The sequence below is a fragment of the Urocampus carinirostris genome, chromosome 5 (assembly GCF_059441175.1).
Source record: "Urocampus carinirostris isolate Australia breed hairy pipefish chromosome 5, RoL_Ucar_1.0, whole genome shotgun sequence".
Classification (NCBI taxonomy): domain Eukaryota; kingdom Metazoa; phylum Chordata; class Actinopteri; order Syngnathiformes; family Syngnathidae; genus Urocampus; species Urocampus carinirostris.
Genome location: NC_142353.1, coordinates 7,147,363 through 7,163,994, shown reverse-complemented (window position 1 = coordinate 7,163,994; position 16,632 = coordinate 7,147,363). Strand labels below are relative to the sequence as shown.

Genomic DNA, 16,632 nt, shown 5'->3' with positions numbered 1-16,632 from the left:
TCTTTTAATAGTAGTTAACCAAAGTGTAAAGGGCAGAACTATTGTGCAAGGGCATAGCTCTGTCATCCCACCCTCCCAAGCAGCATCCTCCAGTCCTCTTTGTGGGTCCTCTCCCTTCTTACTTCTACTTTCCACAACCCAGGCCGTTGCTGCCGGGACCCCCACAGTGTAGCCCCGGTTCCCCAATCCGGGTGGGTGCAGACGATTTTTCTTTATGGTTGCGTCCTAGGCCCGCCGCTCACAGATTGTATGGTATCTAAATACTGTATCCTAAATCACTGGAGAAATAGTATTCTGTTTCGAAATTTTGGCTGTCACATCGCACATATGCATTTGCATCACTTTGTGGCGCTGATGTTATGTCCTTTGGTTTTGTGACATACTAAACACTCAAAGGCTCTTTGTCCAGTAAAAAAGGACTCACTTTGCCTTTCATATATTTTTGTAACTATATTCAAATGTATGTATTTAAATAAATGACTATATGGCTCAACTCTAAAGCGTGGGATGACGCTTTTCAATGAAACAACAGCGACCAGATGATATAGGTGCTGTATCTGAGTCCGATCAGGAGTCTTTTCTTGCTACTGGTAACTATGGAACCATTATGTGGGGGAGCAAACCCCTACCAAAAAAATAAAAATAAAAATAAACCTTGACATGGAAAAGGGATGGGCACCGTCAGGCTGTACTTGGCCAAGACCCGCCATAGAAAGTGGTTGCCCGGACAACCCTGCAGGTTAAGGGATCCTTTAAAAGAAGAGTGAATATTAGCGATCATATTAGCAGCAGATTCCATTTGAATACCATACAATGAAAATTAGCAAAGAACATTGCAGTGATGAGTAGATGAAGAAAAAAAACCTTCATAAAGTGCCATCAAATCATGTTTATTCGTATAGCCCTTAATCACAAAGAGTCTAAAAGGGCTGAACAGACCAGATTATTGCAAACCACAGACTATTATGACACCATCCCCTGATCTAAATCCTACATGAGGGCAAATAATACACAGATATTGTCAACATAAATTATAGGTTATTCATATGCTATGTAATAGAAGTGTGTTTTAAGCTTGGATTTAAACATTTCCACTGAGGTTGCAGATCGAATCTCAGGGGACAGAGCATTCCACAGCACCGGGGCACGAATGGAGAACGCTCTTGAACCTGCGGATCTCTTCTTGGCTCTTGGGATCACTAGTAGACCAGTATTTTCAGAGCGAAGGTTTCGGACCGGAACATGAGGGGAAATTAAATCCGAAAGATATGAGGGAGCAAGTCCTTGAATGATTTTGTAGACTACCAACAGAACCTTAAAATCACATCTTAAGCTAAACAGGGAGCAAATGCAGGTTAGCTAAAATCGGGGTAATGTGATCAAACTTTCTTGTCTTAGTTAAAAGCCTCGCTGCAGCATTTATACCAGCTGAAGGCTCTTGATTTTGGACTTCGGGAGACCTGAGAGTAGTGCATTACAGTAATCGAGACGGGAGGTAACAAACACATGAATCATTAATTTCCGCATCCGACTGAGACAGCATAGGATGAATTTGCACTTGCCCAAGACACACAGGAAATGGTGCCCCGATGACCCTGGCTGTTAAGGGATCCATGAACTGTGAGCATACAGTACACGGTTCTATTAAAATCTGTTGTAAATGTGTCAAAATTAAACACAGCATAGCTTTAATTTAGGCAATTTGTAAATAAAAGGTTGTTGTCAACAGGTTGACAAGAAAAATTCCAACCAAAGAATGAATAGTGTACCTTCTGTAATCTAAGATTTTGATTTAGGCACAGAATTCTAAATCAGGTATAATGAACTCCAGGAGATGAGAAGTGACGTCGTAAGACCTACTCATTTTAAATAAGCCATATATAATAAGCGTCTTGAGCGGGGCATTAGAATGCAGATGTCATTCTGCTGTAAACAAATTACCATCTAAAATTCTGACGATGCGCATAAACAAGGCCAGGCCGTGGCTTTCCTAGGGCCTTCTATTTGCCTTTAGAAAATGTCATTTGCACAACGGCGTCTTGCACTATCGCCTTATGTGCGTTTGTTTTTGAGCAGCAACTGGTACGCTTTAGCCTACCGGCTAGACGGGACGCGAAAACCTCAAATCCCAGTCAGTTAAGAACGAGTCAGAGCAGTGCCCATGGACCGTCCTGTCTTCAAAAGGCCTTCATTTAGGCCGCTGGCATTTCTTTTATGTGTATCTTGAATTAATAATCGCTGCAGGATGGAGGGCACATGAGGACCCTCAGTGACAAATTCTGCCCTAGGTCACCTTCGAGGCAGCCGTGAAAAGGGAGGAGGAACGTTGACTGATAATACCAACATCAAGCCTGTACTATAATAGTGTTTTTCGACCTTTTTTAACAAGGCACGCTATTTTTATTTATTTTTTTTCAAATCTTGAGGCACACCATCCATGGAAAATGTTTAAAAAATAAATTCCACCATTTGATCACTTGTGTTTGTACTTTTATTCTTAAAATGATTATGTTCTCCTACTTGACATTATAGTGTTTTTTTTTTAATCATTTGTGGTCACTGTGGTAATACTAGTTATTTATTAAGATTGTTTATTTTCTTGTAATTTAGGATTTTACTACATTTTAAGGATTTTTTCATACTTTTAACCTGTTTTTCAAGGTTTATCATTTTTGTCTTGTCTTTTTGAAAAAAGAAATACTTAAAAGGAGCAAAACAACTATGGAACAAAAAAAGTAGTTTTTATTGTGAAATTTAAAACTAAAATCAGCAAACTGATTTGCAATATTTTTACTTTATTCTATTATCGATTGTCGATGATTTTTTTACTGCAGTGCAATCTTAAACAGCTTAATTCAACAAAAAAGTTATCTAAACTGCTTTGCAAATACCAATGTTTTAGTCATGTCCATCCCTACATCATTTCTGGAAGATCTTTCAAACTATGTCAAATATATGGCTTACCTATCAAACTAGACTGTATGGTAGCATTGTTTGGAACATCTACCCAAAATCATATTAGACATCATATTTCCTTTATAGTATGCTGTCTGATCCTACTAAAATGGAAATCTGCAGCACCACCCTCCCACACTATGTGGAATAAATTTACCCTACAATGTTTACATCTGGAAAATGTAGATACTCACTTAGGCATTATGTGAATATCTTATACATAAGATGGTCAGGTTTTCTTGAATATGTTGAAAAAATTATGGGATCTATCCACTACAATGGTCTATTTACTCTATCTGCTGTTTTTAGTTTTGAAGAGGTAGTGATGTTTTTTTTCTTAGTTCTTTGTTCTTTCGTTTTGTTTTGCTATTGTCGCTGTCCTTGTATTGGGTTTGTTTTTTGTTTGAGACTTTTCACCCTGGAAGCTGTGTTACTATTGTATAAGCTAAAATGATCCTATGTAACCCCGGTGATAAAAAATAAATTCATTTAAAAAATAAATCCTGCTATGTGTTTGTGTGTGTGTGTGTGTGTGTGTGTGTGTAAGTGGTGGGAGCGGGGGTCCTTGCATGTTACTTACAGGCTACAAAACGGCTAAATCATTTTGCACAATACAGAGTTGTACACAGTTGTACTTTAGGCCTTTGCGTGTGACTTTAGCTAGGTTTCGTGTCAAGATACACCCAATAAATACCAACAAAATTGATAAACATTTGCTTTTGTGAGGTCAGCTTTCGAGGGTTATGCTTTTGTGGGGTCTCTAATGCCCTCTGCCTGCGAAATTCGGTACTGCACGTCCCGAACACGCCTGGCAGTCAAATCCAATCTTTGATTGATGCAATTGTTTCTTACGCGCATGTTTAGAAAAAACACGGCCCCCACAACTTTGTATGTTAAATATAGTTCCCGGTACTATCTCACAAGTAGATAATTAGTATACCAAAAAATGATGATCTCCTGACATCTACTAATATAGATACATCTTAGTGGCTCAACTGATGACTGGAAGAAAATAAAGATACTGAAATGCTTTTTTTGCGAAGATAATAGTGAAATTTCCTGTGGCACACTGTGGACAAGGTCTCACAATACCGTAGCGTGCTGGGGCACATTGTTTGAAAAACACTGCAATGATGTACTATGACAAGAACTGCTAAAACACAATGAATATGATATTGCAGGAAAGTGCATGCGTATATAATTTACAGGCATATTTCGAGTGTAGATATACATTGTAAACATTTACAAGTGCTCCAAAATTGATTGGCACGGATGCCTTGGCTTGGAAAAATATACCGCTTGTTTTTATCACGCACCATTGTCTTTGCTCTTCTCTTCAGCTATAGTAAATTAAAATACATACAAATGTTGTTGCATGAAGAGAAACTACATCGAGTAAACAAAACGGTTGCCCAATTAGGGTCTCTCAAAGTGGCACACTCAAAGCAAATTTAATGACATGATGACTTGCCAAAGTAATACAAAACATTTAAATATGTACACTATATTTAAAATAGATATCTAGTAAGGGAAATTAACACATTGTCGCATTTAAGACGCTCGTTAGTGGACTTCGCCAGGCAGCTATCAGTTTTAATCAACAAATGCAGCGAAGCGGAAGTTTGCAAAAATATAAACTAAAAAAACAAAGATTCTATACCATACCTGTCAACCTCCACGGCTCCATGCCCTTACAAACATTCGTATTTTCCCTTACAAAATACAAAATAATCTTACACCATATTTTTTTTCAAACGTGTTTATTTATGTAGTTTAACATGTTATATTCTATATGTGTTTTGTTATATCATATATATTGTTAATTAACATTTTGTTGTGAGATACTGAGTTGCTCGATATTAATGAGGTTTATTACAAGAAAAGTTCAAAAATTAAGTTGCTTGGACGTTCACTGTAGAAGAAAAAATACATGCAAATATAGTTTAGTAGAATTTTCTTATTCAAATTATTAATTCATTTTGTGCATTAAATTATTGTTGGTATTACACTGGTTAAAGGGATAACCACAAACCTGTCTTTTTTCATTTTCTCCTTTTATACTTCTTTATACAACATAATAATTCATAACATAATGCATCAAAGCAAGTGATTCTCTTTAATGAGTTGAGCCGAAAAAGCCGGTTCTCTAAAAAGAGACGGACTTCCTTTCACTACACAACTACCACGGAATGATGCACGATGGGAAATCCCCAGGCGGCAGACGCATGCGCACAGTAGCATCAAACCGCTCGCTTCGTTTGCAACGAAAAAATCGATACCGAGATAGAGGCAAACCCATTTGACTTGATTGAGTTGCCGTTTCGTGATAGTAATTTGCGTTTTTCCGCACAGATTTTCTTGTGCGTCGTACACGTCTTAAAATGCATAATAAACGAACTTTGTACGGCATAAACGTACAGGTTGACAGGTATGCTATACATAAAACAAAACTCAATGTACTCACTCACTAAAGTCTCGAGGCCAATATAATCACAAGATCACTGCACACGTCCAAAGCCTTGCTATTGATTTTGACTTTGATCTCCGGTACCTTGCGCACGTTCCGAAGAGCTAGGGAGGAGACGAAACCAAGTTGCTACTACATCTAAAAAAATTGGACTTTAATGTATTATTATTCTATTATATATAATAAACAGGGACGAAAATGCTTTGAATAATTCTAAAAATTAGAGTTACCAGGTCTTTTATTCTATCGGGCTGATGACTTCATATTTTGCCATTATCAGTCCAACGTCATATTTTACAGTTAACTGTCCGGTAAATATCGGCCTGATAATGATTGAGCATTACTACTTTTCCAAAATATTTTTGAAAAAGTCATCTACCTCTGTGTTCTCAAACACAAACTGTTTTATTACCAAGTAGGTATAATTTGGTTTGGTAAAAGGCCTAACTTTCATCCATTATCTGCACCGCTTATCCTCAGTAGGGTGGCAGGGGTGCTGAAGCCCATCCCAGCCATCCTCGGGCAGTGGGCAGAAGACACCCTGAACTGGTTGCCTGCCAGTCGCAGGGCACACTGGGACAGACAATTCACCCACTTATTCACACCTACCCAATGAACCTGCCGTGCATGTTTTTGGAATGTGGGAGAAAACCTGAGTGCCTGGAGGAAACTCACGCAAGCACGGGGAGAACATGCAAACTCCACACAGGAGGTTCGATCTCATGACCTCATAACTGTGCCGCTCACGCACAAACCACTGCGCTGCCGTGCTGCCCCAATTCCTAACTTTTTTGTTTCAATTAAATAGTTTATAGAAAATCCATCAAAATTTGATGATAATGTGGTTTACACGTTAAGGGGAAAAAATTATTGGGATACATCTTAAATTGTATTTTGTAAGAGATGTTTTTAACCTTAGCCACTTTTCATATTTTGCTTCTGCGAGAGTGCGTTACCTGTTACCTGTGGTCCCCTCCCTTTCTATCCCTCTCTCTACTGAACATCATATACATAGACGGAAGATTTACGAGGACGATTTGTGTATTTCTTCATGGTTACTTTGGGTAATAAACTCTAACCTAAACATGGTGGTTTTTTTGTTTGTTTTTTTTACCAGAAAAAAAATGCAAACAGGCTGATCATTGATTCAATGCAGCTAAAATGAGGCTTAATATCTGTTTGATGATAACAATGTCATGGCATTGGGTGGTGAAATGGTACAGTATAACTTAGATAATATGCAGGAGCCTTCACAGACTCCGCCGCTATGCCGCAAGGTACATTAGCAGAGAAAAAGAGGAGCGGGGAGAGGAGACAGAGCGGTGGAAGGAATCAAATGGACTGAACCATTTCAAGGCAGTGGAGTATTCCCGACACTGGGTTGCTTGCCATCCTTCCATCCATCCATCCTATGCTGCCCTCTAATTAGGAAAAGAGTGGTTCAAAAACCCAATATTTTATAAAGGTGTTTGGGTTGAATTTTTACTTAATATTCAATTTGATGTTTGTTCTTTTACGGAAAGAAAGTTTTTTTTTACCACTGGGAGGCACTAAATATTACACACTGTCCCTTTAAAAATAAATGCTCTTTGTGCTCAATTTGTCCCCAGTGACAAAATCTTTAAAATTCACGTTTTAATGTCAGAAAAGTATTTCTTGTATGAGGTGGTGTTTATCTTAATCTGGTTTGATGAAAAAGGTAAAACGTGCACTATAATTTGGTTCAAGCCAATCCTGAAAGCATTTATTTGGAATTGTGTTTAAAATTCAAACAAGTCAATGGATTCAGTTTGTACAACCTTTCACCTGAAGCACTTCCATTCAGCTTTAAATCCACTCCAACGTTGTCAGCTTCTGTATTAATTTTGCATTTTAAATGTCCCCCGGATGTTTGCCCAATTTAAATGGTAAAATCTTGGAAAGACAATGGTTTTCAGAGTTTGGATTTGCGCATACAAGATTGTCCTAATGAACCCAGTTAGAAGCTTTCAAATTACCGTGTCGGCTTGCAAATATTTGTCTGCGATCTTCAATCAAAAAGCTTATTTTCTTTTAATTTCCTTCAATATGGTAGCAAAACATTTATCTGGCAAAAGCTCGATGCATTCCCTTTTAACTGAAGCCGAATGCAATCACTTGAAAAACAAGCAGGCCTGTTTTTCTGGGTGCGGTCTCAGCATTGAGAATTTAGTTTTATGTATAATTTCTAAATGTTGTGTTTCTATTTAACTAGTATTGTGGGTTTTACCTGAAAATGTTTTGCTGTTTATCAGATTTTGACATTTTTTTCTGAATGTGTTTTGATGTTTTCTGTTGTAGACATTGGTGTCCTCTTTAAGAGGTTGCTATCTTATTGTATTGAGAGGAGTTTACTATTAGGCTACATGTTTATTTCAATATCAGAAATTTTGAAAAAAATACCGCATACACATTTATGTTTTTGATGAAGAACTATTCAGCAGAGCATTCTACCCGAAGTGACCGTGTGTATTATCTGACCACTTGATGTTGCTGTATCGTGTCGTGCAACCAAAGACGAGTGCTAACAGGCACAAGGAAGGATACAGACTCTGGAAACTTGAAGTTAACATAAAATACAAAATTTCTTTATACTTTTTCCTAGCATTTAGCAAGGTTCGATGTATTATGTGTATCCGTAGCAGCAAGATGGCGGACTACTATGTCAGCTCTCTCTAGATGAGGGTCATGTTATGTATAATGAATGCAAATTTCTCGACCTACAAGTATTAAAAATACATATGTTTATATCATAGCTCAACTTCATTCACTTATTTTTAAAAAAGCAATTGTTTTTTTTTTTAATGAATGAAGTTTTTCTTTACTTCTAGGAGGTGCTAAATAATACAAACTGTCACTTTAAAGTTTAATTATGTTCAAACTCCAAAAAATGTTCATGCCTGACTTTACTTAACCACTGAGTTGTATTATTGAGAGTAAGTTGGAATTCATAAGTGGTTCCCCTAACCAGGAGGCTTGTAAGGGCACCATTTCCTGTGTTGTGTCTTGGGCAAGCACAGCCTGGTGGTGCCCATCCCTAAAAGGCTTTTGTTTCCTTTAAAGATGGATTTTCCAACTGGTCTTCTGTCTGTTTTCAATATTTTGATTTAAATCTTTCAGATTTTTCAATTGATTTGTATTTTTTTGTTTTGAGGAGGTGTCTGATTTTTTTTAAAGTCAAAAATGTGCTCTAACAAAAAAAATACATATATATTCTTAAAAAGGGAAACGATCCAGTCCTCCGTTACTTTTTTTTAACTGGGTAACTTTGCTTATCAGTGCTTTACCTTCCTGACAAGGGGCTTTCTGTGAAATGAGAACATCAATTACTTGTGACCGACTTATCGGCGTATTAAAAGATGACAAACAGAGAAAGCCCTTTGTCTGACTCTTTCTGCCACTTAGCTCCAACTGCATTCACTTAACCTTTTCTTCAAGGTGAAAAAAATGTTCCGTGCTTTTCTTATCATGCAAATAGGAGTATCCACGTGCGGTCTGGTGTTTGCAAATATGTGGCCACCTCTGCATGAGCAGCTCGACAATCAAAATACAGTGGTACCTCTTCATACGAGCACCTCTAAACGCAAGAATTCCGGTATACGCGTTTTCGTTTTAACAACAATTTTGATCGCTATAGGAAGGAACATCCAGTTCACGAGCAGTCCCAGTGGCTACCACTAGAGACCGCTCACCGCTCATGACTGCTTACCGCCATGATTGCAAATAATCCTAATTAAATAATCCTTATTAAGCAATAATAAACCTTAAATAACGGTATAAAGACCAATAAACACCATGTACGATCCTGGGACAATATTGGTAATCTACGATGACGTTGTCGTCTGCTACCGGTGACCGAGACAACCCGTAATAGTGCCAAAATGGGCAAGAGGATATGGGTCATATTGAAAAAAAAAAAAAGAAAACCTTATAATATTTCTAATATGGCGTATAGTGAAAACAAATAAGTTGACAGCTATGCGATCTCTGTGACTAATCCTTGCAACCCTTCCCCCTGCTCCGCAGAAAACACACACATTCGTTACAACGCTCATAATAAACTCGTATTTTATTTAATCAATATTATCCTATTTATTCCATCACTGTAGTTTGATATTAAAATACTATTTTAATGTGTTTATAGCCGTCAGAAGATGGGTTTTATAGCTATTTAGGATTAACTTGTATGCTTTTGGGAGGATGAGAGCAGAACAATTTACTTATGATATGAGCATTTCGAGCTATTAACTTGATCCTAGAACAAATTAAGCTCGTAAGAGGAGGTACCACTGTACAGCAAAGTCACCAGATCAATCACACTAAGCGCATATCCTGCGTGAATGTAAATATGCCCTCATCACTTCCTGTGGTCATGGGAGATGCAAATCACACGCACCACAGACGAATAAATCCGTTCACCTTGCCGTGAGCGTCCTGCAGATGACTTCAGGCAAGTTGATGCTTTGATCAAGAAAATCCAAAATGTAAGTAAAAAGGGTTGTTGAAGAAATGTTAAGAATTTTAAAGTGGGTTTGTGACTTTGTTTTTCACTCATTCACAACTGATGTGAAGTATACCTGGAGTTGAAGAGGTTATCATCATGCTCGGGACCAGCAAAATAGCCTTGTGGCTCTTGACGGGCTTTTTATCCGTCAGCACTGTGTTCTTCAACCTCTACATTGTCCTGGTCAGCGTCTCCATTTGCAAGCGAAAGAAGCAGTGGAGCGCAAGTGAGAACATAATCTTGGCGCTGTCCATGGCCAACATTACTCACCAGCTAGTCTGCTACTTCTGGATGAGCATGGACGAGGTGGACGGCAAATGCAAAATCGGCCAGATGCCCTATTCTGTCTTACTGGTCCTTACCTTCAGCCTCAAGTTCACCATCATGTGGGACAGCAGCTTCCTCACATTCTACTACAGCACAAAGCTGGTGAGCACGCCCAACCGCTGCTACACGCAAATCCAGGCAATCATCATCAAGCACGTAACACTCGCTGTCTTCGTCATCCCGCTAAGCGGTTTGGGGACCTGCACCCCCATGCTGGTGGTCTTCCACCTGGCAAACGACACCAGCGATGTCAGAGACTGCGGAGTGTTGATGCCCAACAACAAGCCAGGGAAGATTTATGAGGCCCTTTATTTGATCGTTTCCGACGTACTACCGGGAATTTTGATGATCAAATGCTGCGCCTCTATTTCTGTGCACCTGGCGATGCATCTGCGCCATATAAAGGCCAGCACCAACGGTGCTCATGTCCCTAAGTTAGGGACTCAAATGAGGGTGATCCAAATGTCTCTGTCCCTGGTCGCCGTCTTCCTCATATTCTTAGTAGTGGACCTTTATGTCAACTATCAGATAGCCGTGCATCAAGAAAACGCCATTTCATTGACGTTCTTTTTCACATCTGTCTACACCACCGTTTCGGCCATGGTGCTGATCTACGGGAAAAAAACGCTTTGGAAAGCACTGATCCGTGAATATAATAGCTCCCTGGATGCCTATCCAGGGTTGACTTGTCTGAAGTTGGCCAAGCAGAGAGGCCAATCCGCGAGAACCACCACAAGAATCAAGACTTGAAGGCTCCTCTCAATTGGAGAATCACATGTTATGTATTGACGTTTTTCTGGTTTTGTCGTGAGAGAACATTTACACAACAAGTGCCTTCAATCCAATTATATTTTAGAAAAATATTTCAGTTGAGTGAATAATAAAAATTGCTGGTAAATATACTTTTGTCAAAATAGAATCGTTCGGCTACTGTTAATCCCTGAATGATTCCAGCCTCTCTCACCTGATTTTTTACAAAAGAAATTTGTTTTTGTGCCTGTTGGAAATTAAGGATTACTGACACAGACATAAGAAAATATTGCTTTATTCACTGATCATATCGGAATGAACTTCTTAGGTTCTATTAGGTTCATGAGACTATAGGTGTCATTTTGAATACATTTCAACATTTGATAAGCCCGGCCCTCAGCTTGTAGCCACATTTTTTATTTGGCCCTTCATCCATTTGACTTTGACAATGCTACCTTACATAAATTAAATATTCATAATAATAACAAGGACTGACAATCATCAGTTATCCTACTGATTATCTGGGGAAATTGTCCAGATGTTTGTTGTGTATGCTAGTTTGGCTTTTATTTTCCAAAATGTTGGTGACCTCTGGCAGTGTCTGAAAATCATGACAAAAAGTTACCGGACACCAGGGCAGACAACTCTGAAAAGTTGCCTGCCCAGCCATAAAGTTGCCTGCCCCAGTTTTCCCAACTTGAAACACAATAAGACGACTAATCGCAAAAAAAAAAACATTGTTGCAAAATATTAAGGATTGATAATCAGAATATATAACAGAACAACACTTTAAAATTATTCTATATTAAATCTACTTATAACATTCGTTGCATGTATATGACATCACTGTTTTCCATCAGCCATCAGTATGTACCTGTATTTACTCATCTTCATTCATGCAACGTTTGCGTTGCATCTTCTGCTACAAGCCACGTGAACTCCTCTTCCACGTTGCTTTTAATGTACGTTTACGTTTTGTAGCGTCATAATTTTTGTTAGCTTCTTTTGAATCTTTCTTTTGGGGCTGGGGTTTTGGCTTGATTCCTAACCACTTCTCCATTTTTCTTGTGTTCTCTGGGCGTCTACTTTGCAAAATAATATGCAAATGCACAATCTCATAACACTCAGTAAAGTCTGGAAGAACGAAGATGCAGGCTTCCGATTGGCTGCCAAGTATTCAAATTGCCAAACAAACCAAAATTCCAAAATTTCCAAACCGAAAAAGACTTCGAAATCGGAATAAAGCAAACGTTTGATTTGAAAAATAAATTAAAAAGTGAAAATAAAATGTTTTTTTTTCCTTGAAAAAGTTGTCGGCCACACGGGCAGAGACGTTGTGTAAGTTGTACGCCCGACGTAAAGGATGCACGCCCCGGGCGTCTGGGCAGACGTTATTTCAGACACTGCCTCTGGTTTAGATCTTGACAGAGCAGAAATTGTGAAAGACCCCATTGACTTTGTTTGGATATTAATGAACTAAATTGTTGAAAAATCCTCATCTCATCGCCGTTGCGAAAAAAAGATGCACCCACCGGTATATTGACCTTTTACTTTTTTCTATTTTTTTCATTTATAGAAAAAAAAAATAAAATGGAAATACTTTTCTCACATAAGAGCAAAGATGTATTGTATTTCTCTATTTAACATTTGATGTGGTGCCCAAACCAGTTTTAGCTGTAAGCTAATTTTCATCTGAAGTTCCTTTTGTTGAAAACATAACTAAAAAAAAGAAAAATACAAAAAAATAATTTATGAAAATTAATAAAACATATTCGAAAAATAAAAAAGCAAAAGTGACATTAAGGTTATTTGGAACTGATTAAATCCAGATACAAAATGTAAGCAAAAAACATCATACAAAACAATGTTTTTGTCAATGCTTTGCTAATAGAGGCAGTGATTATTATTTCTAACAAGTTCTTGCAAAGATCTCAATTCATTTTGTGTAAACGACGTTTCAGCATGAAGAAGAGTCATTTTTTAATAAACATGTGCATTTTGATATGATGTTTGATGGTGTGACAGGAACTATTTCAAATCTAAAAAAGTGCATTTCATTCAATAATAGTTGCAAAACAATAACCCAATTGTGTGTACACCAAACATATGGTGTAGCCAAGAAAGTCAAAGTCAAATGTATTTCCATCGCATAAGACTTAATAACAAAAGAATCTCCAGGGACCTCCCCAGCTCACAATTGACAAATATTAATGACATACTCTCTTCTTAACCACCCAAGAGGGCAAAAAGCTTCAACTCCATATGGCCTCCATAGAAATACCAAATCATGTAGCTGCTCAATGTTATCTGAAAAAGACTTTCTCTCAGAGCCGAGGCACACTATTTTTCATTACGAAATCTCAAGGCACACCTTCCGTCGAAAATGTTTAAAAATGTATTCCCAGCACCAGTTTAACTTTTTTTTTTACTGAAAGATTAAACTGTTACGTTAACTAAATTGACCGTATAAAGTTGTTCTAATCGTTCGTGGTCATTGTGGCTCAGGAGGTAATATAAGTTGTCCTTTTGGTAAACAATGTGGCTGTCATTTTAGATTTTAGTGCATTTTTACCTGTTTTTAGAGTTTGGTTATAATTTTTTTTTTAATTTGTGTATCTTGAAAAAAAAAAATCTAAATCTCAAAATGAGAAAAAAATTGTTTTTGTAAAATAATAATTTATAAGAACAAAAAAATAATTTGCAAGATTTTTTATTTAATTTGCTTTATTTTATTATTTTTAGTCTCATCTTAGAATCAAATAATAACAAAAATGATAAAGGCCACTAAATCTCACTGTATTGTGTAGTGCTACAGAATACATGTGATACAAAGCACAAGGAAGAAGGAAGAATACAAACTACAGAGATGTATGGTGATCAAACCACATTATTTATTTCTTATTTTTTGCCCAGCCTTTCACGGGGTTTATGGGTTTTGGGAGTACCCGCAGCAGCAAGATGACGGACAATTATAACAGCTCCCTATAGGTGAGCCTCATGTTACGTAAAATAATTACACATTTCTTGACCTACAAGTATTTTTATGATAGTTCATGTATTTGTATTCAAATCAATACTGTTATTTTCATGTATTGGAGTTTGTTTTAACCACTAGGAAGTGCTAAACAATATACAATGTCCGTTTAAAATGTCCCTTTAAAATGAGCAAAAACTATCAGTGGAACAAAAAAAATACATACATATACATATATATATATATATATATATACATAAAAACATTTGTATTTCACTATAATTTAACTCTTCAGTTTTTTTTCAGTGAAACAATTGAAATAAGTAAAATAAAGTAACAATAATGCAAAATATTTGATTTTTTTTCAGTCTAATCTTAAATAGTTTAATAAAAGAAATTAAGTTATTTGTTATTATAAATATTTCCTCTGTAATACCTCATGAGCAAATAATTTAAATTTCGATTAGATTTCTTGGTCCCCTTAGGAAAATGTACTTCTACCGACAGTACCAGGGGGAAACAACATGCATTTAGATTACTAAAGAAAAAAAGAAAAAAAACGTAGAATGACAAACATACATAATAGTGAGACAATGAGGGCAGAATGGATGGGTCATCGGGGCCTGTTATTTTGAGGAGATCAGGCTTTTTACGAGACAACCCTCCCAAATTGGTATATAAAAAGAAAAAATAATAGTCATGTGCTGCCACCAATGGATATGGATGAATGTTACGAAGCAAAGTTACTGTGTTGAGCTACACAAGCTGTTTTTTCATAAGAGGAAGTGCTACAGCACATGTGTCAAACTAATGGCCAGCAGACCATATGCGGCCTGCCACATCATGTTATGCGGTCCGTGAGAGAATGCTGAAATGCTCAATAGAAAAATGATGGTCAAATAATAACTTGTAGATTTATATATGTCCACTAAATGTCACCAAAGCTAAGCGCCACTCCCAAAACTGTATATGCCAAACACCAATACTCAACCAGAGAACTTTCAGGAAACCCATCCAGATGTCATCTTAATAAAATAAAAGTTATAGACGCGCTGTTATAAGCAATACAAAAATACAAAATTTATAGAAAAATAGTGCATGGGTGTCTTTGCAGAAATGTTAAGAAGCTTTAGCTCCTTTATCTTATAAATATTAAATCCAACAGCACAGTTCCTATATATACAGTAGGCAATCATTTTCATAAAAAAAAAAAAAGAAATACTTTTAAATCATTCAGTTAATTATTTAAATTGTGGTTTGTGTGCTATTTTTGTCACATTCCCGTCTGCATGAGTTTCCTCGAGTTAAATAAACAGTAGTGGAAAATACTTTATTTTCTGTTTTTGCTTTTTTTTTAATTCACAATTGATAAACACTACAACGGATTGAATCTTAGTAAAAGAGACAAAATCTGAAGAAAAAAAACCCTCAATATCTGTAGAAATCAAATCTTACATACATCGTAATTTAATTGTGAGCCTTCGAGAAAAACCCGGACCCTCCAGCTATGTCACACTTTTATGCAATTTATTTACTAGTCTTGCCCCTGTAAAAATGATTTTCCTCATATGTGGCACTCCATGTTGAATGACTTTGACTCCCCTGTGCTACAGGATGACACCTATGAATTATCCAAAACAGTAACTTTTTAATAGCGCATTAAATTATTTGTTATTTTAGGAATAGTCCTCCATACTATTCAGTAGCCAAGACGCAGCTTTCCACTTTAGGAAAAGTGTTGTTGGCCCCTGATGTTGTTTACTTGTAGGTGCATTGAAAAATTTGGCAAGCACGTCTGCCTGGCAATTTGAAGCGTGACTCAAGATTTTTTTTTTCTTCAGAGTTGATGTTTTTCTCCTATCCTGTTGCTTGTGGAGGGGTTGTCTCTGAATCTTTTGACACGTTTTGATTGATCTTGAGCGTTTCCTGCTGGGCAATAGTTCAAACAGGTGCTGATCGGGGTTAAATTGCTACTTCAGGTTGTGTTTTTTTTTTTTTTAAAGCAACAGGGGACATTTTTTAGGTTTTAGGATTCTTTGGAGATATTGAATCGTAACTGCATTGAAATTCTGGTAGAAGAAGACAAGGTTGAAAAGAGTACTGACATTATGGCATTGTTAGAATTTTGACTGCATTTTGTTCAAGTAAGAAAAGAAGGCGATAGATAATGTATATAAGGATGAGTCAGTGGCGTGCAAAGAGTTTTGTGTCTGGTGAGGGGCCGGTCACACAGACATTTGCGGCTGAATCACGGCTAAAATTTTGCGTTTTTTTTTTGCCCGTGGTTGCCCGGGATGGAAAATGCGCAAAATTTGACAACCCGCCGTTCGTCTGTGGTATGGCCGGAAAAAAGACGCCGGCGACTGTTCCGCTTCCTCATCGCGTCATTTCTGCGTCATTTTCTCGTGTGGACCACGGGTATAAAAGCTCCCGAGCCGGTGTTGTGCCCAAATCCGACTCCTACGCAACACACCCACCCCCCCACACCCTCGCGTGAACGCGCATTCTGCTGCGATCGCTTTTGACCTTTTCATCCGCGTTAACAAACGCATTTTGTAGAATACGATCGCACTTTATTGTTTAAATAAACGCGTTATATAGACTAGGATCTCCCAATTATTATAATTAGCTCGCTTT

General features: G+C 37.4%; 1 protein-coding gene across 1 annotated transcript; it reads left to right on the top strand.

The window, feature by feature from the left end:
- The first annotated feature begins 10,040 nt into the window (after nt 1–10,040).
- On the top strand, nt 10,041–11,021 carry tas2r202 (taste receptor, type 2, member 202). The gene has a single exon (XM_088335017.1). It carries the CDS (start codon nt 10,041–10,043, stop codon nt 11,019–11,021), a length of 981 nt encoding a protein of 326 aa, XP_088191143.1.
- The last annotated feature ends 5,611 nt before the right edge of the window (nt 11,022–16,632 follow it).